Below are 23980 nucleotides of genomic sequence, written 5' to 3'. Positions count from 1 at the left end.
TGCAGTGCATTGCTCCTTATTTCTTGAAAACACACATGGGCTTGGTGCTCTCTGAGACTTTTTCTTTGGTTTGGTAGAGTCTGTGCATGAGCTATGGGGCTGTGAACCATATTCACTAGCCTTGCCCCTAATTTTTTTTTGAGGGGTGGGGGGGCACATTGAGGTCTCAAGTTTTTAGTCGCTGCTTGAATAAATGGCAGCTTCCAAGTGTAGCCTGCATCTTGGATGTGCAGATAAGCTGAATTAGCATTTGAGCATGGAAGCACTGAGCAGACTGCCTGTGCATTGATTGTGACAGCCACAAAGCAGAGTTACCATCAAGTGCTGTTGGTTTTGCTCTTCCTGCTTGCATTAGAGGTTCCATTTAAAGTCTTGATCTTTGAGCAGTGACCTTTTAAATTCTTCTAGTATCTTGCTACTGATAAAAATGAAGAGATGAGACATAGTATTAATGTGTAATATCAGTGGACCAGTAACTGAGCAGAGGTCTCCCAAGGATAAGATTCTTAATCCTCTTACAGGAGAGGAGAATCAAAGAGGCTTTGGGAAGTCACCTTTTGTAGGGTGAGAAACAATCCCTGTGCTAAACTGTGCCTCTTTGATCAGTTTCTCTCCTTTTTTTATATATTTCATCTCACAGGAGAGGAAACTTTTACTCTGGTTATGTTGTTTACACAAGCAGAGATTATATACCAGAAGACAGCTATGTGTATATGGTACAGTAGTCTAATATGACAGTGCTACCAAGCCTTACTCTATTCAGATGTCAGCCTCTCTGAGATACTTGCAGCATGCTTTGATCTAAATATGACTGCATTCTTCTGCTTGACAGTATGCAGCTTCACTGCAGTTTTACCTTTGCCTTATTCTGTTGTACCCATTTTACTTGTATTGGAGAGTTGTGAAAAATTCAGGTGCCTAAATGCAGTCCTAAATGATGACTTTGCTGAATTTCTTCCTAATGTTTTAAGATCCTTTAATATCTATATTTAGTATTTAAAGAGAAATACTTCCCATGCTTGATGGCTAAGGGTCAGCTGTCAAGGATCTAAGACAAACTTCTTGTTTCTGATTTATGATACTCTAGTGATGTGTTAGAGATGTAGTAGTACTTGCTCATCAACATATTGTTGTTTTCTTTGAAAAGATCTGCTTCTTGTGCAAGATTGTCCATATATGTTAGTGCTGGAAACTTGCTGCATATTCAAGAAACAGCCACAACTCTGAATTTTGGAGGAGTGAGCTGTGTATGGAAGTAGTGCAGACTGTTCTTTGGAGTGTTCTGTCCTCCAAGTGGCAGCAAGATTACATGCAGAAATTGAATTTGCTATATCTTTGAGGCAAAACTAGAGCTACCAGGAATCCCCTATTTGATCTATGCTGTGTTCAGAATAATATATTACAGGCAGTGGCAAGAGCTAGCTGAAACAAAGCTGTATGTTGATCACATGGAAATGATGCCGGGCTGTAGTCATTGAAAGTATCTTACAAATAAGTGAAATTCTTCTGAAAAGACCCTGTAATGTCATGAGCATTAAGGTGTCACAGCATGGTGATGYGTTAGGTCTCCAGCAGACATGAGAGATAACGTGCAATTTTTGGAGCTGTGATGGCACAAGCCCCCTTTGGTAGTGAGGCAGGGGACAAATTCCTAGTTTCAGCTTCATGTCACGTGAGAGTTTCACCTTTCTGGATATGACAGCACACAGGGAGCTCTGGTATCTTGACCTGACAGTTGTTCTGGGTAATATTCATGCTTAAATTGTGTGTGTTACAGCTAAAGCCATTTTGATTATGGATTGCTTTACAGTAACTGATGCAGTGGTTTCTAACATAAAGCCTCTGACAGCTCAGCTGTTGTTTCCAGGAAAGCTCAGTTGTGCAGATGTGGTCGGCTTCCTGAAGTGACTTTCTTAGTAGTTTAACTAAGGTAAAGAGAGCCTTGGACATAACCCAGGCAGCAGTTTCTAAGAATTCTTTGTTGTTCATGAATCAGCATTGTTTGCATAACGTTGTTGTCAGTTCTGCTTGCACATGCTGCTGCTGTCATGCCCTAGTTAATCACAACAGGCTGTTTCTCACTCTCCTTTTTATATTCTTAGTAGCTCTTTTGCTCTGAAAATAACGCTAGCAGTAAGTAAATTACGGATTTAGTTTTGGTGAAATGGGGCGTTTGAAATATTAATGATATGTTATGGAAACTTAAAACATGAAGAATTAGAACTACTGATGTTTTTTATATACAATTTACATCTTTTGTACAAAAATATTTTTGTATGTAGTCCTGTTGTGAAATTTACCCTGTTGAATAAGAGTGCAGCTTAACAGTCACTTGGAGTGCAAGTCTTTCCTTTTCTTGCCTTTAGTCACAGGTTGCCACCTTCTCCCTTCTTTTGGCCCTAGTGCTTGTTTAACCACGTGTCCAGGTCCGTTAGGGACCTTATCTAGCTGAAAACTAAGTTTTTTGGTTTTTTTTTCCTGTTGTTTTGTTTTATGTCTTGCTCTTTTAGTTTTCTAACAGATCAGGTCCTTAATCTAGCTGTCTGCAAGAGTGCTGATGCCAGCATAAAGCAGGCAGCTGGAGTGTGGGGGCAGGAGAGAACTGAATCAGCTTTCTGTTGGGAACAGCAACTTAGGTCTCTTTAAACTTATGGTGAAACTTTTCTCTAAACAAGTGATTGCAGTTCAGTTTAAGCTGAATGAAGTTGGCACTGCTACTGGTGTCCTTCCCACCCCAGCAGGATGATTCTGCCCTTTCCTTTTGGTAGGCACTGGCACTAAACCAGTTCAGGAAGGCACACTGGCAGAACCTTTTTTTTGGCCAAGTTGGCTTCTGAGCAGGGTCAGGTGAGTGCCAGTGCTGACTCAGGAGAGAGGATTGTGTTGAGGAGTGCTGACTTAGATTTATTTAAGCTGTCATGGAACCRTACCCTGAGATGCATGTTAAGGAACGAGAAGTAGAATCTGCCAAAAAMCAATTTTGTCAGTTTTCTGAGTCCTCCTGAATTGATTTGACGTTTACAAAATGTTGCTGCTGGACAACTCTGGAGACTGAGATTCTTGCCTTCTAGAGCAGGCACAACCGAAACTGTAGAAACCTAACTTTCCCATAAGCTGTTTCATTAACATGCCTCCCACCCTGTTCTGGAAGTCAGATCTTCCTGGTTATTCAATCTTTTGTGTCTTATTTTCAACGAGAACGCCTTACATAATGGTGTGTGGTTCTGATGTGGATACCTGTCACCAGCTGAAAGCAGAGAACTGAGAACCAAGTCCTTTTGAGTAGGTTGCTAAGCAGCCAGCAAATAGGAAGTATTTTCAGTTGTTTTTGTTTCGAGTAGTGTTTGAACTGGTAATTTGGGAAAAGAACCTTCAGCCTGTTTCTCTCATGGTCATTTCTAAAGTGCACTAGCGTTTCTTCATTGCTTAGTGTTTAATTTGGCTTTCCATCTTTCTTTTTGTACTTTCTTCTTAAAATTGACTTTCAGCTGCAATCAAAGACCTGGCAGAACTGCAGGTAGACTTCCTACTCCCCAGATGACACAGTCTTCAAAACGATGGGTATCTACGTTAGCTTGAGTTTTTGAATGGAAGATTACTGAGATAGTTATGCAATTTCTAGAAGACGTTTGTTTCAGAACTTGGCCCAAAGCTGTTCATTCACATCAGTGACTGTTAGTCATGACTTTATTTCAATGTGCAGACTGCAAAATGACATAAAATTCAGGACAAATAGCAGCTCAGGGGAGCTGGGTAGCCATGCCTTACTTGTAGGGTACTCATCAGTGTGACCTCAATACGTCTCATTAAAGAAGACCTTCCACACAGGTTGTGAGCTGCAGCAATAAAATACCCTATGCATTCAGTTTAGTAATTAATCCTATTCTACAGCAGCCATGAAATAAGAGGTGAACGGGGAATGCAAATGTGAGCTTTCAGCAGGATAGCCATCAGCAATTCAGGCACCTTGTGCTGAAACAACTGTTTGTTCAGCTGCACAATAGACTGGGCATCTGACCTGGGTTGAAAAGTAATCCTTTAAAAACAAAACAAAACAAAAAAAMCCCCACACAACATGCTAGTTTATTTTTAACCTTGATCATTTCCTTAATTTGATTCACCAAGAGTCTGTAAGCACTTGTTCCAGCACAGCAGAGGGACTGTGAGGGTGCTGCTCATGCTGGCACAGCTGTCCAGAGGATTGTCTGTGTAACCATGGTCTGAAGAAATAACTGGAAATAACTGAAGGAGTAGTTAGAAACTGAGTTAGCTCAGTCAGTGCCAAAAGCAGTCTGAACATAATATTGATTTTTTTWTTWTTATTTTTATTTTATTTATTATTTATTTAAAGACAAGAATTTGAGTTGAGATAGTTTCATCTCTTGGTTGCTAAATAATCCTCCCCATTGAAACTGTTCTTCTTTCTCCTCTTCTCTGGCAGCTTGCATATGGTCTGAAAGTGCAGTATATGTGTGCCCTTGCTCCTGAGTCGAGTAAGGTGGTTGTTTTTCCCTTTGCTAAATCCACACTTTGGTTCCTGTGCTTTGCTTTTTACATGTGACAGGTAAGAAGCAGCACATCAGCTGTTCTTTTCAGTTCCTATCAGCCATTCTCTCAAGTCTGAAAATTGATTTTGTTACTGCACAAGTATTCTCCTTGTCTAGATTTTGATGCCTTCACTGAAGGCTTCCTTGTGTTCTTGTGCAAGCTGGGAGGATCTTGTCCCATCCTCCCGCCCACGTTCCAGGTGTTTGTACTGTACTGGTTGGGAGCCTGAGGGCCCCTGCCCAAGAAACATGACTGTTCCTACTTGTCAAGTCTGTGTGGAGGTGTGAGTGGGAGCTCAAGTTCTGGAGCTTCTTGCACAAATGTATGATGACAGCATCTTTCCAGCTTTGGAGCCAGCAGTTACCCTGTAGGTGATTAGGCCAAATTGACTTTCTTGGCTCTGACCTTGGCACCTCTGAAGACTTCTGAAGCCTGTTTAGCATGGAGAAGACTGGCTAAGAGGTTGCTTATGAGGTACCAGTTTTTCTTCTTTGCCCTTCTGCTGATGCAAACCAGAGACCTGAGCCTTTGCCCCTCAAGTGGTTGCTGTGGATTCTTGCCTGTTTGGTGGGGCTACCCCTCTGGCACTGAGCAGTTCCCCCTGCCAGTCCATCTCGCTAAGCACTGTGCGCATTGCCACAAAATCACACCTTCCATTTCTCTGCCGGCAGTTGCTTGCTGGGTGGTGTTGTCCTCTAGTTCAGTATAAGCACCACCAGCAGTGAGCCGTTCTCCGGCTCTGTGTCAGCAGGTTAGTGTGGCATGTTTACCTGCTCATCTGTCTCAGCTTGTGATGCTGCTGAGGCTGTAGAATTTGGTACCCACAGCTGACACCAAAGTGCATCTTTTCCTCCTCCACATGAGTGCGTTCCTCCTAACACTCAACTCTGACAGCATAGTTGTTCTGTCCTCTTTGTGGAGCAGGGAGGCATTTGGGTGGAGTTACCTACATAATCATGTAGCCTTTCAAGATTTCCTTAGGGGGCTGGCTTATTTAGGCCTCGTTTTAGGGAGKAGGCCAGGATCTGTGCCTGAAGAGCAAATATGCTTTACTATCACCATTAATGAAAACTTGAAACATTTTTGAGGCAGGAGATGAAGCTGTTCTCTCTGTTTATTTTTCAGGCTGGAAGTTGAGTTGCAAATTCTTTCCAAGTTAGTTTTTTGAGCCAAGCCTCTTCAGTGGGACTGATGTGATTTTTTTAGGGCTGTAGTTGCTTGCTGATGGGTTTACCATGCTTCCCTTCACTGGTGTGAATTCGGGATATGTCCTTCCTTGATGAGCCAAGTTGATTTCTTATAGTCTGTGATTGCTGAAAATGAATTCTCTGACTGTGTTGGATCTGGGAGCTGTGCTGAATGACAGTGTTTGCATTTGAATTGTTTAAAAATACCTTGTATCCAATGCAGGCTTTTTTTCTCTCTCTTTGTAAATGAGATGAAGAGAAGCCAAAATTTAACTCAAAAAGCTGAGTGACGYGGCCTCACAAGCATTGATCTTCCCTAAGCTATTCTCTAGGGAGCATGTGTCGTATTTTCATCTTGCCTATAAAATGCAAAGCTGTTACTGGATGGCCCCGCTCTCCTGGGCACAAGCTTGGAAGAAAATCTTCTGGGCTCATGCTGATAAAGCAACCTTATGTTAAGGTACATATTCAGTGAGGTCTTGCTGCTGTGGAAACTCTCAGGCTTGAATCGAGGCCCATGTTTCTAAGCAGAGATGGTGCCCTTTACTTTGAGGAAGTGTGCACTTGTAGTGGGGTGTAGTGAGATTTGGCAGCTCAGCTCCCTCTCGCCCAGCTCTCATGCCTTGCTGCCTACTGGAGAGGAAAGAGTGGTTGTAAGTAGGACTGGACCTTCCTTCAGCCTCATCTTTGCAGTGACAGTGATACCAGTGATAAGGACTGGCAGGTTTTCAGGCAGCCTGTGCCCTCCTGCCGGTGTGCTACGTGTCTCCAGCAAAGAAGGGGAAGCTTGGAGAAAGGAGCAGCARGGGAATTAAATCAACCCATATCCCTGTTATATGCAGTCCTCTCCCACACCCCAGCCTGATGTTACCCCCAGAACTGCCATCTTTACAGCACTGTGCAGAATAGGAATGCAAGCTGGAAGAGGCCGTCTGAGCCACTGGCTTCAGTTACCTTCGTTTGCAGACAGCTGCCTAACAGGTGTTCGCAGAGTGTTCCAGAGCACCTGTTCCATAGGTTGCCAAACATCACAAACATTTCCTAGCACYCTATTGTATGCTAAAACTTGTCATAAAAAATGAGAAGCTATAACTGCAGCGTGCCAGTGTGAGAAAACAGGTATTGTCTGTGCCTTGGATTGAGATACCTAGCAAGGAATTTAAGTATCTCATCCCTCCTTGAAAGTGTGCTATACTTCATGTGTAGGTGACAGCAGAAGGGCCTGTGCAGGTCCTGCTAGTCTGGCATCTAAGACAAAACCCTTCTTTAACCCCAGATCTAGATACTGGTTTTACTGAGTGGTTTACGCATCCTGGCCATAGTTAAAACTGTGTAGATCAGGGTCTCTTGATTCAGAAGAAGCCGAAAATGCTTGGCTTCTTGTTCTTTCTTTAGGAAACAGAAGAGGAGAAAATAATTCTTGGTTTCACAAGATACTGGCAAAAGTGTTGAAGTCTTGGGATTAATATGATATAAATATGGCCAAACTTGTCTTTCAAATCTCTAGGAGAAAGAATTGCAGTGTATGCCTAAGTACTCATGTTACAAGCTTAATTTYATTTTCCATATGATCCTTTCTGTAAGTTTAATCAAGCTCCATCTTAATTAGGCTCCTTCCCTCTGCACACTCCAGCATTTGGTATATTTGTGCCCTGTCACTGAGATAGGAAAATTTTTGGTGAATAGAGCTTGCTTTTGTTCAGTCCATGGCATGTGGTGGAGCATGCCTAAAAGCGGTTCTTGTCCTCTCAGTTGTCGTGTTTAGAAGGAGTGCTCCATTCTGGCAGATCTTCCCCTACCATCCCAAGTGTTAGCATTYTCAGCTTGCTTTTTTTTCAACAGCTTTGCCTAAAGCTTGCTTTTTGCTTTTGATTTATGTGCAAGGATAGTATTCTACTGTTTGGTCCTCATCTTAAGAGCCATGCTTGCCTTGGTTAGGATACTGTGTCCAAGGAGTGCTGCATTTGCTAATAGTTTAAGCCTTAGATACAATGCAGGGGGAGGTTCAGGGTTGAAAGCTACATGCTCAAGCAGGCTAGGAAGTCTTATTCTGACACAGGGGTTTGTGGCTTCCAGGATATCAGGTTGGCCAAATGTGAATGTTTCTGGTTATGTCCTRGATGTTATCACAGGTTCCTGGAGAGGCCCCATCTTTATGCCCAGGTCCCAAGGGTGGTCTCCACCTTCTGCTGACTAGAATAGAGCTGTATCAGACCTGCAGGTCAGCATGGAGACTCAGGAGAGAGGCAAGGCTTTTGTGCTGGGAAGATTATCTCACAGTACAGTGGGAGATGGTTGCTTCTCATTCTGGATTTGCTTCCACAGAAGTTGGGTCACTCAGTCCAGCGTGACAGGAGAACTCAGGACTTTGCAGCATGGATACTAAATGCTTCTGCACATTGCCAAAGAGATTAGATCTAGCTTATTGCAAGCAATCATCAGGCACCTGTTGACCAGATGMTCTAGTCCTTTTGCCTGAGGTACTGATGTTTTAGTATTATGCTCTTTTGACTGCTTTGGGGTAATTAAGAGAAAGTCCAACTTCTGTCAGCATGACTTGAGGTCAGTATTTATCCCTTCCCTGTGGCCCAGCTCCAGAATCCTCAGTGGCCATCTCTTTGTCTTATTTTCCAGCACCTCAGATCCTGAGGGCTAACCACAGTCCTGGGAGCTGCAGGAAGACAATRCTGGAAAGACGGACTTGTGCAGACTACTTACAACGAAGGTGTGAGTCAGTTGCGCTTAATGCAGTCAGCTTTCTCACTGTGTAATACGTTAGTCTTAAACATTTGTTCTCCCTCCTCTTTTTTTTCTTTTTTTCTTTTTTTGTAGAAAATAGCTTTAGTAGTGAATTATGAAGTTTTGCCCATTTTCCCATACAAGACTTAGCTTATAAAGACTGGGAACATCAGCATGATGGTGTGGTTTGCAGAAGTTCTCATGCCTGTTGCTGTGAAGCTCTCTGCCACCTCTTCTCAAGTGCGTGGTCACCGCTGAGGCTAGTTTCCCTGTCATCTTAAGTTATTCCACTAAAATAAGCTATTCCTGCTCTTCCCACTCCCTTGTTCCTGTGCTGGCATCCTCAGGCTGTGGTTTTCTGATAGCTGTGACCTGGCAGAAGCAGGCATTTCTGCTGTCTTCTTGCTGCCTCCGTCTTTGGGTCAACACAGACATTGGTACGATWGCACAGTGAGTGACACTGGCAGCCTGATCTGAATGAAAGCACCCCAGCAAAGAAATGAGTGTCTTGATCCAGTTTGTCGTGCAGCTGTATGAATTCTTGTGCTGGTACAAGGATGAATGTGAGAGGAGGGTGCAGCTGCTTCTCTGGGAAGCTGGTGCTGTCTTCTAGTGGCCATGAAGCTACAGATTGGGGGTGGGYTTAACCTGCAACGGAGTGGATAAGGGATGGTCACGCAATCTCCTGTCTCTGATATGGAACATCTTTGCTAATGTATTTTTGCGACAGCTGATGTCTTGCTGCAAAGTTTGAAATTGCCTAAAACTGGGATCCTGTACAAGTGTCTTATACTTCTGTTCTTTCTGGCCTCTGCTTCTGCACACCCACATACATGCGTGAGTGTCCAGGATATTCTTCTCCACCCATCCAGTTCCCCTTGGTTGCAACTAGCCATTCACTTGATTCTGGTGGTCTGGTAAGAGGATTGGTAGTTTTCAGCCAGGGGGCAGTAATTTTTAACACTGCTCTGGCTGGATCTTGAAGAGCTCCCTGCTGTTTGTTTCTGTGGAGTGGTGTGTGCTGGGCTTGAGGGTAGCATCAGTGTTAAAGGCAGGCTTTACCCCATTTCATGGTTTAAGAGCAAAGTAACCTCATCTTTGTTTTCCTGGCCTTTCTTTGGAAAGATTTTAGGTGTTACTGGGGGGGGGGGGTGTCTGTTGCTATTCTTTATACCCATCCTGCTAAAAAAGCTAGTGTTGAAACTGTGAGCCATGAAGTTGAGAAACAAATTGGAGTAGATATGCTGACAGTCATGTAGACTTAAATGTAACAGTTGGTTCCCTTTCAGGCGAGTTTTTTTTTTACTGGGGAAGATAATGGAATATCAGATACAGTATGTTGTTCTGTAATCACAGATAACTGTGCTCTTGAACACCCCCCCCCCCCCAAGTCCAGCTTGATAAAATGAGTGATCTGTCTTGCTAACTATAGATCAGCATGTGGGAAGGGGGATACTAAATTAGCCTAAATGTTTTACTGCTGTTTGATTATATAATGGAAATGTGGGACAGTACCAAAGGACCTGCTTGGATGAACTGGTCTTTCTCAAGCTGATTTGTGTGAGATACACRTTACATTTTACAGTGTAATTGCAAGGACTCTAAATTTTACAAGAGGCCAACTAAAATAGTTGAACCAATGCCTTTGTTTAACAGAGGAAGGATGAGTAATATTTAGGCCTTCAAATAGTTTTCTGTTTTATAATTGTTTGAAGCTGCTGGGATTCTTCTGTCTTTATTCCTCAATAGTGTCCATGTTTTTTACTTAGTGTTTTACTTAGTGTTTTTCATCAGACTGACTCAAAGCTGTGTGTTTGAGACATAACATGTCCCTTTTGAAAGTCCTGTAGATAACTTCCTCATAAAAAAACAGTCTGTGAAATACACTTGCCACAAAGAATTTGCTCACGTACAGTTGTACATGGAAAATACTGTATGTATTGCTGTTTTCTTTAGAGAGCATGGATGAATGTGTGGAGCAGTTGTAACCAAGTTTGGAGTCTCTCCCCTCGCCTGGTGCCCAGATTGTTCTCTCGCATCATGGCCACAGAATGTTTTCTTTGCGATTGTCACTACTTCACAGATGTGATTGCATATCTGAAACTTGTCATGTTGAGTTGCCCTTTGAGTAGAGCTGTTAATAGTTCAGAGGACCAAACATGCCTGGACTGCCCCTTTGCGTACATGAATTCTCTTGGAGGTAACAAGAAATTAATAGGGAGCCAGCTGAAGTTATTCAGTGGTTTGCTGAAGAGATGCGAAGGATCTTGCTGGTGGAAATATCATCTTCTGACCTGCTGCTGCATGACCCTTCCTGAAATGCAGGGACTATTGATGACATGCTCACTGTTCCTGTTCTGCTAGTGGGTAAGAGTAATGGGACGCAGAAGGTTACCACCAAAGCAGTCCATAAAGGCCACTTCTTGCCTTTTTGCTTTTCTTTGGGACAGTTCGGTAGTTGGCAGTGAGCCTGGGTCACTTCTCACTGGTTAGAGCCTGTCATCATTTTCACTTGCCAGGGAGGCCTTGGACCACTTCAGTCATGTCACAGGTATCTCTAGGCCATGTAGTGGAGAAGGCTTGAGGGACTCCACAATATGAGTGGTCTCAGAATAATTCAGATGATTTATTATTGGTTATTGTTCGTCTTTAGGAAAGAAAGCTGCTGAAGGTAGGCCAAGGACTCAAATCTGTTGTTTTGGTGGCTAAAATCTGCCTGTAGCCCATAGGTGAAGCACTTCTGACTGTGAGAACAGTCTGCAGGGGCCTTGGCAGGTGGTTGTGTACAGGTATTTGTGATCCCCATCTTATGGGTGTCTGAAGCTAAAGAATATAATTAATCTCCCTTCTGTAGAATAGAGRTAATAGTATTTCCTTGCTGGGGAAACTGAGACCCTGAGACATTTTGTGATTGACTTTTGCTGAAGACTGAGACTAGTAGCAGACCTGASAATCAAATACATGTCTCCTGAGTATGTTAATTACCCTTATCACACAGATGGATCTCTTTTCTGTCTTACTCTATAAAGTTTAAACTAAAGGAAGTGAAATTAAGTTTGTCCCCACATTGTTTGGAATAACTGAAAACTCTGCTTTAATCATTGGGAAAACGAAAGAAACGGAATCTAAGACAAAGCTGTGTGAGCTTGGGGAGATTTAAGTCTGCAAAGCGTTTGTCTGAAATTTGTAAAGTACTGATCTGTTGCAAGGTGCTGGCACCTTGCTTGTTCACAGATATTAAACCAAGCTTAAAAAAACTACCTAGGGAAGTCTCAGCTGCTGAAATTTCTTCATGTTGGTATAGCAGTTGAGAGAGAGAGAAGAGATACCCAGAGTGTGTTGTCTTTGTGTTATGACTTTGGCTCTGAGTGAGTGGGAGACAGAGACCTTGAAGGATACATTATACTTTGATTGATCTAAGTGTGTGTTGTTACAGAGAGGGACCATCATGTTTTTGGTTTTATTTTGTTTTTTTCCTCCTCTTTCCCCCCCCTGTCCCTATCCTAAAAGCTCCCTTAATATTCATATTCTTCCTCTTTCATTGAATGCTGTCGTGTGATCTCGTCATCTAACCACAAAAGGAAATGTTTTCCATTGGGTCAGTGAGATGATTCAGCCCAAACCGTACAGTCATACAGTCGCCAAATCCAGCGCGAGGGGGAGAGAAAGAAGGTGCAGACAAGGGGAGAGAAGCACTATYCTGTTGCTGGGAGCTTTTGGGTAGACTGGTTTAAACATGTTATGAAGTATCACCTCTAGTTTCGCAGTCTTTTGAGTTGCGTCTTCTACATGATTAAATTGGAGGGAGGAAGAAGAGCCCATCTTCATCCTGGGACTTTCCATTCATCTGCAGTGTTGTGTAGTTCCAGAGACATCCTGTGGCCAAACGAGGAACAGCCCAGACCATGTCCCTTGTTCAGGCCTGTGAGATCTGTCAGGCTTTAATTATATTGCCCTCAGGTGTGTCTGTGCTAAGAAACCAGAGATTTGATGAATTCAGAAACTAATTGCCATATGGTTTGTGTACCAAAGAGCTTGGATAACTTATTATTGTGAAGAAATCCTGTGCTCTGTTTTCCCCAGCAGCCTCAGGAACAGCTATGAACTGAGTTGGAAAGAGCAAATCATATGGAGAGATGATGAACTTCTTTAGTTTTCCATAAGCCTATGGCTGTGCTAGGCACTTTACAAACATTAAAGGGGCAACTMTCTTCTCCAAAGCACTTTTAATCTCATTTAGATTTAGCAATCTCTCTTGCATACCTCTAGAAATCATGGGCCTATTGTGCAAGTAGGTGCTATAAAAGCAGCAGGAAATAGCTGTTGTTGCGAAGGACTTGCCRTAATAAAGAAAAGAATCCAAGGGGAATACATTTGGATATAGCATATACTCAATGACAGAATGAATACTGCCCACTTACTGCAGGAATCTTTCATGCCTTGAAAAGAAAGGAGTGAGAAAAGGAAGAAACAGTGTTATGGTGGGAGATGAACAGGAATTATTTAGTCATTTAGATCTTAAAAATGCAAAGACACAAGGAGCAGAATTCAGATTCTTGAAAGGTATTTGTTCTGCTTGTGTTAGTTATCTCACCATTACTGATAGGCAGATGTTGGCTTGGTTTTAATTGTGCTGTAGCTCACAATTTGTGCTCCATTATCACTTTGCCTTACTGATAAAATGAACTGAAGTAAGGAACTAATACTTTGCAAAGATGGGAGGCTCAAAATATTGACTGTTTCTTCTTGCCCTGTCTCTTATCAGTCCTACTRGAGAAACTCTAGATGAGACTGCCTCCAAATTAGTGTGTGTTTACCTACAAGATGAAATAGGTGACGAAGAGCATGCTGGAACAAGAAGGGTGTAAATTGAGAATGGACAAGGAGCAGTTATGGATATAAATAAATGCCAAAAATAAACCAAAAACTTTCCTTAGGAGATGAGGAGTGAATGCAAGTGGTCTTCCACTCACAGGAATCTCCTTTTCTTTTTCAGATCATCATAAGGAAGCAAACTGCCAGAATTTCTTAGCTGTTGGCTGTCTGTCAATTGCCAAGCTRCTCCTCCCAGCCCATGTGGCTCTCCCCATGCTCCAAGAGTGCAACTGGTGCCCAACGCAATGTGTGTTTGTCAAACCATGGAAGTGGGCAAGTATGGCAAGAATGCCACTCAGTCTGGAGACCGAGGGGTCCTGCTGGAGCCTTTCATTCACCAGGTTGGTGGCCACAGCAGCATGATGCGCTATGATGACCATACTGTCTGCAAGCCCCTAATTACCAGAGAACAGCGCTTCTATGAATCTCTGCCCCCGGAAATGAAGGAGTTCACACCTGAGTACAAAGGTGAGGCTTGTTGCTACTTCAGGATGGAGATGTCTGTTTCATGGGACTGCTCTCATTTTCCTGGATCTACCGATACATTTCTGTCTTTTTGTCTGATTTTAATTTTTTAATTCTTCCTCTTCTGCAAGCTAGCAATTTGATAGGAGCTTTTGGAAAGGAGGATGTCTTTTTCTGCAGGCATCCAGAGTTTAATATGCTGTTCTTTCTAAATCTAAAGTGATGGTTGTAGTCTGCAGCTTCAGGTTATAGATGCGTTATCACTTATTACTGTGGCAATTGACCTTGAGCACATGAAGTTAAGTCATAAATATACTGAGCATTTGCACACTCCAGTCTAGTAGTTTACTGCTTCTTCATCCCATCTCTTTTACTGCCCCGTATCAGAAAGCTGCTGAAGCAGGAAGTTTCTCTTTCTCAGCACTGAGGTAAAGCCCTTGTTCCCAGCCACATCAAAGGAATGGAAAATTCCAGTGTCCATATCATTGTAGAATGGTGGCAGCTTGTCTTTATCTTTAGAAAGCTCAATATACCTCTGGCCGCATGTTCAGATTCAGGATGGTGATGGTGGCGGGTAGCATTCTGGAGGACTCTTAGAATTCGGATTCCCTCTGCTACTTTGTCRCAGCATGGCTCTGGCAGGACTGTGCTTCATGGACAGCTGGAACCACCATCTGCTCAGGGTTTTGCCATTTGATCTGCACACAGCCTGAAGGTCTCAAAGCAGTGTCAGCTTACCTGGGTCTGTAGGCAGATCGTGGATGAAAGATACCATCTCGAACAGATGGGTCCTTTTGTATCCTCAAGCCACTCTTGGGCCATACGGCAACCCATCAGAGAGCCTGTGCGGTTACTGGAATTGATGTGATGTCAGGCCTTCCTTGGGAGATATGCTTAAAACTAATGAAGCTAATAACCCAGATGGAAGCCTGTTGTCTTGTAGTGAGGACCTTCCTGGTAGCCTGAAGGTATGTCCCATGCCCCTCCACCCCAGTGCAAGATTTCATCTGTGAATTCTGCCGTGCAGATTCCTGCTAGTGCCAGCAACCTTCCCTACTGTTCTTGGGGAGGGAAATATTGGGGATGGCGTTCCCTGTTTGAACATTCTGGTATTATTCTAAGACTGCCCTTTCATCAGGGTGGGTTGAGGAACATGGCCAAGTAGCCAGAGCACTTGGACTGGCATTTTACATAGTGACACACTGGAGTCCTGAATTGCTCTGAACCCTTGCTGAGCTTTCCCAGCCTGTGTTAGTGTCATGTGCAGATAACGAAAGAGAATGATAGCGTGATGGCCTGCATCAGCTGAGCAGTGTAAGGCTTCCTCACTTTTGTCAGAATCTTTGGATTCGGTACATCTAGCTTTGGATACTCCTGGCAGCTGTCTGAGACTGGTGACAAGCTAATGAAAGATTTTATCATTTCAAATTAGGAGATGGATTGATAACCTCATTTTCAGGGCTGGGGGATTCCCAAAAATGATGATGTCAACTCTAACAGGAAGTGCTGGCTGTTCTGCTCCATGGCTGGCTGGTTAGATATCTTCAGAGTCTGTGCTGTGGAAGGTATAGATCTGTCCTTCCTTGGAATGTGGTGTTTTCGAGGAGCCTTCAGAAGGTGAAATTGGACAGGACAAAGATGGTCCTGCTTGCTTGCACCTGGCTGAGGTAGTCTTGCTTTCATGACCTCCTGTTCCTATCACTAGGGACCCCTGGGACCTTGCAGATCCCTTTTCTGCAAGACTGGATGACTTAAGGTACAAAGCAGCAGTTGTCACCTAAGCCTTAAAACTCTGTACTTCATAACTCAGATGCTGGAGAACTTTTTTTTTTTTTTTTTTTTTTAAGCGGAGAAAGCACACTGCTCTCTGGCAAGGGATGTCCTTGTAGACAGCAGAAACAGTTCTGCAGGACATACTTACCTGAAGGAGCTACATACATATTTCATATGCTTCAGCCCCCTCATCTTGGTAGCCTACACTTGACTTTCTCCAGTTTGACATTCCTTTTGCACTGGGGGCTGCAGGACTGAAGAGAGGAGAATAATCACTTCTCTCAACATACCAGCTGCACTTTCACTAACACAGCTCAGTAAGTTGTTAGGGCACTGGGCTAAAAGCCCCGTGTACTGAAATGTGCTTAATTTCCTGTGGATGGCACAGCTTTCCCCACTGTGCTGCCAGCCCCTGCTGGCTGTTTGCTCAGGTAGTGACATAGGGCACTGCTTGAGGGATTTCTCCTTTGTGCCGTTAACAGTGTTTGAGTTTTCCCCTTGTGTCCTTTAACCTCTTTTCATTGTTCTGGATTTGTTTTGCTACCTTCTGATCTCTTTTTTTTCCTCTGTTCTCTTGTACATTTGGATGCTGCTGACTGTGTATTACCTTCCCTGGGAAATAACTGTTGTGAATGGCTGATGTGTCACTTCTTTCTGGCAGGTGTGGTGTCTGTCTGTTTTGAGGGAGACAGTGATGGCTACATTAACCTGGTGGCATATCCTTACGTGGAGAATGAGGCTTTGGAACAGGATGATATGCCAGAGAGGGACCAGCCACGACGCAAGCACTCACGTCGGAGTCTTCATAGATCAAGCAGCGGCACTGAGCACAAGGAGGAAAAACCTGGCCTGGCCAGTGACGGCACTGAAAGGTAAAAGCTTTGGGGGCCCAATGAAAATATAGTGAGTGCACAGTTTCTCTTCCCCTTTCAGCACTAGTGCTTTCTTCACTGAGGGTATTTTGTGCTTTCACACAATAGCTTGGCTGTCTTGCACTTGCTAGCCCAGGGGGCTGCACAGACTATGGCACTGCAAGCCTTGTCGGGAGTTTTGTCCCATGCAGGACAAACGTGTCCAAATGAGGTGCTTCTGACACAGGATAGACCTTGGCTGTTTGATTGGATTTGGAACCAAAGGACTAACTGTAAATATTCCAGCTTGTTCTGCTTGTTGCGTTGGTAAGCTACTAAAATAAATTCACTTTTCACAGTCAAAACTGTGCTGGACAAGATGGTGAATCCTTTCACATGTGCTGGCCAGTAGACAAGAGCAAGGATTTCCTACTCATGGAAAAATGAACACACATAAAAACCACCCAGACTTCTGCTTTTTCTCTTTAAAGCATGTGGAGATGATTCAAACACTCTTCACTCCGTCTGGTCACCAATCCAGAGGTTTCTTCCAGGGGTACCTAGAATATAGATCTTTGCCTCATCACCACGGCATGAGCTCTCCTGAGAAAGATGATGTTCCTGCTTATTTGGTCAAGTACAGTACAACCTAGCATAGATGTTAGATAGACAGCACCTTTGAGCATGGTTCTGAAGCCTAGCATGTAAGTGAGGATTTGCTGTTAGGAAGCTGGCAGGCTTATTGTGTGAAGTGTGCAACAGGAGAAGGGACAGGAGACAGTCCTGTGCAAGAGGCGGATTTGTGTGCAATTGTTGTAAATATCTGGAGAATGTATAGATTCTAACAGACAAGCTTGTTCTGTTCTTTATATCAGCAGCATCCAGGAAATGAAGAGTCCCAGAGTGGACTTGCACATCCATTCAGATGTTCCATTTCAGATGTTGGATGGGAACAGCGGTCTGAGCTCTGAAAAGATCACCTACAACCCCTGGAGCCTGCGCTGTCATAAGCAGCAGCTGAGCCGCATGCGATCGGAGTCCAAGGACCGAAAACTCTATAGTATCCTTTGGAAAGTGGAACTGAGTGTATCAGATTGCCACTGCTGTGCTGGCCTACACATTTGCTGCTGGAAGCAGCTAGGCCTGTGTTTCCCTTGGCTTCCATGCTGAGAATATGCCTTTCCCATCCTTTGCACAAAAAAAGCTATATTACATGTTTCTTTTTATTACTCCTTCATGCTTCCCTTACAGTGGCACTAATGTCTGACACTGATGCTTAGAAAATCTCTTGGAGTTTTTTGTGTCAGGCTTTGCCTAGCAGTGTACGCAGGTATAGCTTGTTTGCTAATTGCTTGGGAGGAGCTGCTCTGTACCTGTGATTGTCCTTGTCACCTTTTTTGGGTATCTTCCAGTTCCACTGTATCTTTCTTGAGATGGTGACCAGATCTGCACACTGTTGAAGGTGCTGGTGAACCAGAGACTTCTGCAGGGGTATAATGATGTGTTCTCTCCTTTTCCTCATAATTCCTAGCATTCTCTTTTGTTTTAGCTGCTGTTCAGCAATGAACTGATGTTTTGATGAAAACTACTTAATGTAAACCCCAAGATACCATTCCTAACTGGTTATAGTTGTCTTAAAACCCACTGCTTTATACATTAATCTAGGATATTTTTTTCTCCCTATGTGCCTCATTTCACATGTTAACTCTAGAGAATTTTGTCTGCCCATTTAATGGCCAAGTCAGCCTCGTAAGGGCTGTCTGGGGTTTCCCACAATTGTTTCTCATTTTTGCAACCTTGAGTAACTTGGTAGTGTCAGCAAACTTTGTCATCTTGCCGTTCATTCCCTTTTCTGGATCACTTGTTGAAGAGCATGGGTCTCCACGCAAAGACCTTACTGGTGACTTTGGCTGTGAGGTCAGTCGAACATCCCCAGACTTTTCCTTTCCTCCTTCTTCTAACTATTTTGTCTCTGTAAGGATCCGAGTCCTCAATCTGCTGCTTGGCCTCTCTGATAAGGCATCATGTCAGATGTCTCAGGATTAATCCGTGCTGGCTTCCTCAGTTTGACACCTCATTTGTCAAAGTTACCAGAGAACCCTAGGTGTGACTTTCTTTTACAACGGATATGCTGATCCTTCCCTGATAAGTCATATTTATCCATGTCTGCTAACCCTGTTCTTTATTACAGTTTCCTGCTGAGCTGTCTGGTGTGCTTCTATCAGTCTGTAGTTCCCCAGATCTCTCAAAATCAGTGTCGCAGTAGCCCCCTTTATCTTGTGGTGCTAAGGCAGTTTTAAATGAGTGTTACACGTTCCATTTAATTCAAGTATTTCTGCCTTGAGTCCTTTAGGACTCTTGAGTGAGACCATCCAGCTCTCGTGATTTGTTACTCTTTGTCTGTTGGACATGTGACCTCTTCTGTTGGCACTTCAGTTTGAGACAATTCTCTCAGCTCAGGAAAGAGTTCTGGCATGGAGATCCCCCTAAGCTCTTCTCCAGTAAATGCAGGAGCAAAGCTTTCATCCTGGTTTTCTTCTTAGGGTCTCCTTTTATTTTTATTTTTTAATTTTTATTATCCTGATAGCTTCTTTTACTCTTTGATTGTCTTTAAACCCTTCAGACGGTCTGAATGGCTTCCTCACGTGGTTGAAAAAGGATTTGTTACTCTTTTCTGTGCCTTGCTGAATCACTCCTCATATGTTTGTGTTTGACTTGCCAGCTTGTGTTTTTACCTACCGGAACTTGATTCTGTTCTCCTCACACAGAGGCAACCTTGCTTTTAATAGCTTTTTTCCTTCTGCCTCATTTTAAAAGCGTAGGCTTTCATTTTCCCATTCTCAAATGTGTGCCTCAAGCCTCCAGATTTTAATTTTTAAGTAGTGTCCACAGCACTTGCAGAGATGTAATTCTTTTTAGCTGTCCATCAGTTGTCCCTTTAACGTACTTCCTTGTTTTTATGTAGTTCCTCTTTCAAAACCAAACACAATTTTTGATAAATTTTCTTGGCTTTTGTGCAGAGTAAACTTCCCTGCAAGTTTAATCTAGCTGTGCTGTGGTTGCCATTTCAGAGTAATGTATTGAACCATGTCCTGCAGCGCTACTCAGGGCAAAGTTAATGGTGGTTCTTTTTTCCCCTTTGGGATGAGCTGCTCCATGCATGGGCATTGATTATCCCAGGTTTGTTCTCAGCATTGTGCATAATATAAGGTTTGCCCATTGCGTGTGGTGGTAATTGAAGACTCCCGTTGCTGTTAGGATTCTTGCCTTTGTAGCTTCTCCACTTTCCCCCAGCGTGTTGGTCAATGTTTGCTCTTCTGGTCAGGCCAATAATAACAGTACTGTTGCTATTACTTGAGCCTTGAGTTTTAGTCAATGGGGATTCTGTGTTCTTTATCAATATGGTTGAATTGTTAATCTGATTTGATTTTTAAGCTCTCCCTTAATTTGTTACCAATTCTTACTGGCCATACTGTGTCTTTCCTGACATTAGTGTTCTGTTCCTTGCCTTCTTCCTGCTGAGTGTCCAGTATGCCTCTTGTGTGATCTCCTAATTTAGTGTTAGGCATTCCACACTTCTGCTAAGTGTGTCGAAACCTGTGTACTGCTGTTTGGGTTTTGTCCTTTTCTTTACCCTCCCAGTTTCTTCTGTCTGTTCTTCAGTTCCTATTTGTTTGTTGCCCTACTCTGTCTCATGATTCAGTCAAGAATGCCCAAATTCCTTTTGTGGTTGCCCTGAGGAGCAGCATCTCTGACAGATGAACTCTCCTTGACAGTCTCCCAGAGTTCCTTTTGCTGGAGAATGTGGTGCATCATTTCAAGTTTCCCTGTGTACTTGATCTGAAGATGGGGACCAGACAGCATGGAGATGATGCCTCTGAGGAGAAGGCTGCTCGGCAGATGAAAAAGTGTGAACAGAGTACTTCCGCCACCTTGGGTGTGCGCGTGTGTGGGATGCAGGTAGGGATCCCCAAGGGTCCGTGTGCTGCACATTCCTTTTCCCAGCCCCATTAGAGCTTCTAGTAAAGTGCTTTCTGCTGAGCATGAGCATGAGTCTTCCCACTTCAGGTAAGTACACCAGTGTTCGTGGTACATGCTTTTTGTATTCTTTTCTAAGCCTACAAAAAGACAGCACCTGCTTTTATCCAAAGCTGTTTTCTACACTGAGAATTTGGGGTTTGCAAATAAAAACTAGCAGGCCTGTGTTTCTGTGGCTTAGTGTTTAGCTAGAATAGCAATTCCCAGCAAGGCGGGGAGTATCTCATTTTCAGCAGCATCTGACATTTGCTTCTGTACTGGGAGTTTACAAGTTCATCTTTTCTTGTGGTTAGTCCCTGAACAGAAGGATTTGCCTGTAGTGCTGTTGTAGAATACAGTTGCTCCTTTCCCCACCTGCAGAAGTATTTCGTAATGTAGATCCCTGCCCACAGGCTCCGAAGCAATCAGGGCCCCTCATTAATATATGCCACATGACAATAATACATATAGGCAGCCCTCACTGCTGAAGAAGTTGCCACAGAACTTGGCTCTTTAAGCCTCAGGGCCTGTTGTGTCTCACTTCTTGGGGACACTCAGATTGATGAGCTGCCCTTTAGGCCCCCTGGGAGGGAAGCGGTTCTTGGACACCTTGGTTGTGGCAGGCAACGTGCCCATGGGATGCACCCATAAGGTGCTTTGGGTTTCAAGGAACAGGCAAAGCTGTTTTCTACTCACTCATGGGAGTGGTGGTGGTGATGTAAGAAGGTCCCTCTGTCCTGTCAGTACGAGACAGCTCTAGGTTATCTGTATATTGCTTTAACCTGTCCTTCCTACTTGATGTGTATTTCCTTTGGCCTTCTAGGTCTATCAGCTGGACACAGGGCATTACTTATGCAGGAATAAATACTATGGACGMGGTCTTTCCATCGAGGGCTTCCGCAATGCCCTCTACCAGTATCTCCACAATGGCCTAGAGCTGCGCAAGGACCTCTTTGAGCCTGTCCTCGCCAAACTCCGAAGTCTGAAGGCGGTTTTGGAGAGACAGGCCTCCTACCGCTTCTACTCCAGCTCCCTTCTCATCATTTACGATGGGAAAGACAGCAGGGCGGGGATGTTTGTGGAGCGCCGGGCAGAGATGCGCCTGAAGCGGGTAGACAGCTCTCTCTCTGAGAGCCTTCAGGATGGCAGCGGCACAGAGCCCAGCTCCTCAGCCCAGCCCAAGGTGGATGTGCGTATGATTGACTTTGCACATAGCACCTTCAAAGGCTTTCGTGATGACCCCACTGTGCATGATGGACCTGATGTGGGTTATGTATTTGGGCTGGAAAGCCTCATCAACATCATGGAACAGATGCGCGAGGAAAACCAGTAGCCCTGGGCTACTGCCTCTCATTTTTGTCCTGGTGGCAGGAGCAAATAAGACCACCTACTACCACAGGAAAAAGCAGACAACTTTGGTTTTAAACAATTGTATTGCTCCATTGTTTTTAAATGTTCTTGGATAGAAGAGCTAAGGGGAGGCAGGATGGAAGAGCTCCTCGTGCCTGCCAGATGGCTTTGACCGCACTAGCTCTGCCTTCTGGAGGAGACTCCATAGATACCTGCTGGGCGTCCTGGGGCTTCGCTCATCATGTGTGCGTTCTGCAGGGAGGACCTGGACATAGGGAAGAGAAAGCAGGAGAGAGCAGGGCTCTTCAGGGGGCTGGAGAGGGCTGGAGCTCTGGCTTGGGGAGCCTCTTGCCTCAGGAGCCCCCAGGAGAGCCTTTAGCTTGAAACTCTCCTGGATGATCTGGAAAGGGTGCTTGAGTAAAAGCAGCATCTGTGGGGCTCACAGTGAGCAGCACACTTGTGCTGGTCTGCGTGTTAGCGTTTGGTGTCGCCAGCTCTGCCCTGGGTATTGCCAACTGGGGGCTTTGCTTCTGATGCTGCCTTTTTCTTATGTTTGGGCACTGTGAATAATCAACCCAAGCATGGAAATAAAATGACCAAATGCAACCTGTGGCAGAGCTGCGGCAGGGAGGAAGCGCCACACGCTTTGAGTTGTGCTCGAGCCTGGGGCCTGCTCGCCTCCCCTGCCATCTTGTGCACCTCCAGTGGGCAGGGTGGCATGGGCAGGCCTGCGCGCAGGCAAGCACGGGGGCTCTGCGAGAGTAACTCTGCCTTGGACCACTGACCAAGCAAGAACTCAGCTCATGGGCTAGCAATAGTATCTGTAGCAAGTTAATGTGACCCCAGCAGTGCAGTGGGGCGTTTCGGACCATTTCAGTCTTTCCCTTTGTGTAACGTTGGTCCCGCAGATTGTAGGTAAGTATCTCCTTAGCGACACAGAGCCGAGGTACTGCAGCTGAGGCTGTCGTCTTCCTGGAGCTGGGGCCTCTGCCATACAGCCCCTGCTCTTCTGACAAGTCCTTGCACTGGGATGGTGAAAGAGAAGGCTGAGGGTTAGGGCTGAACCCCYGTCCTTGCCTCTGAGATTGTCCAGCGGGGTGGGTAAGCAAGGGGGACCTTGGCTGAGCGGTGACTGCTGTCTCTGGACTGCTTGAGCTTTACTGAAGTCAGTCTTTCCCCCAAATAATCCCTTTGGGTAAGAGGTAACCAGCTGGGGCATGCATTGCTGCCTGGCCTGGCTCCCATAGCTGGTGCTTTACTCATCGGCCTCCCTTGATGAGGGCATTAATGTTTGGTACCCTGTACTGAGGTTAGCTGTGCCCCAGGTCTGCATCACCCAAGTGTGTTTCTGTGCTGGTACTCCCTCGTTGCTCCTTCTGTGGTGTCATTCTGGCTTGTTCCATGATGTTACAGTAACTGGCTGAGAAACTCTTTACCTGGGTATCTGCAAAGCCAGGATTTTTTCATTCAGGAAAGCGTCTTTTGGAGAATACTTGCCCTGCATGTAGCATGCATACAGGCTTTGTGTGGGGGCAGTCTACTTGGAAAGTGTTTGTGCTCAAGTCACCACCAGCTGTAGCTGCTGCAGCAGGTGGAGGTGTGAGGCACTGGATGGGGAAGGRGGCAGGGGAAGTGCTAGGTTTTGTCCGAAAACATACCTGCCTGTCGCCTGGCTGCGTGAAAGCTGCTGGTCCCCTCCAGCCTTCTGGATGAGGACGCTCGTTCATGCCACTCTTCCCTTTGCTAGGTTACTTCTGTGAGTAGCTGCATGGCAAGGCAGAGCTCCTGCAATTTTCAGGAAGAAGGTTTGCAAGAGGGAGTGAAGTTGTTCAAACAGCTGGAATAAAAGATGCCRCTAGAAAAGCCACATTAACATCCTTGGCTCTGCCTGACCCTAGTGCAGTGAGAGGGCAGTTTCATGCATTGCAGCCATCTGCATTAGTGTCCTCACCTCCTGCGGGCTTTGCTCTGGGGAAGGCAGGGCAAGCAGGGCRTTTGCGCCTGAGGGAATGTCTCCATGTAGTGCAAATACTGATTTTTTTCAGCATTCCCTTTTGCCACTTATTGCAGTGATGTTTTCTCTTGTTGTCAAGGCTCACTCCTCCCTCATGGCAGTCCTAGCACTGAAACTAACTGTACTCCTTCCTTTTGGCTTCTGGGTGCGTGGTATATCTT

At 44.6% G+C, this 23980-nt stretch overlaps 1 protein-coding gene across 7 annotated transcripts in view; it reads left to right on the top strand.

Annotated features, from left to right (window-relative positions):
- Positions 1 to 22440, top strand: part of IP6K1 (inositol hexakisphosphate kinase 1) — a 41774-nt gene extending 19334 nt beyond the window's left edge. For 3 of the 7 annotated variants that reach the window (XM_026055070.1, XM_026055072.1, XM_026055074.1), the window contains 6 exons: positions 8370 to 8460; positions 13471 to 13817; positions 16249 to 16459; positions 17314 to 17498; positions 20223 to 20398; positions 21279 to 22440. In XM_026055070.1, coding sequence (XP_025910855.1) covers positions 13595 to 13817; positions 16249 to 16459; positions 17314 to 17498; positions 20223 to 20398; positions 21279 to 21788 — 1305 coding nt within the window. In that variant the 5' untranslated portion in view covers positions 8370 to 8460; positions 13471 to 13594 and the 3' untranslated portion in view covers positions 21789 to 22440. Of the gene's footprint in view, positions 1 to 8369; positions 8461 to 13470; positions 13818 to 13885; positions 15432 to 16248; positions 16460 to 17313; positions 17499 to 20222; positions 20399 to 21278 lie in introns of those variants that run through there. The other 4 variants (XM_026055073.1, XM_026055071.1, XM_026055075.1 and 1 more) reach the window with 3 other exon arrangements.
- Positions 22441 to 23980: the final 1540 nt, after the last annotated feature.

This window comes from Apteryx rowi, unplaced genomic scaffold (genome assembly GCF_003343035.1).
Source record: "Apteryx rowi isolate R43461 unplaced genomic scaffold, aptRow1 scaffold_98, whole genome shotgun sequence".
NCBI classification, from domain to species: domain Eukaryota; kingdom Metazoa; phylum Chordata; class Aves; order Apterygiformes; family Apterygidae; genus Apteryx; species Apteryx rowi.
The sequence above is the reverse complement of the archived record's forward strand: the minus strand, read 5'-3'. Positions and strand labels throughout refer to the sequence as shown.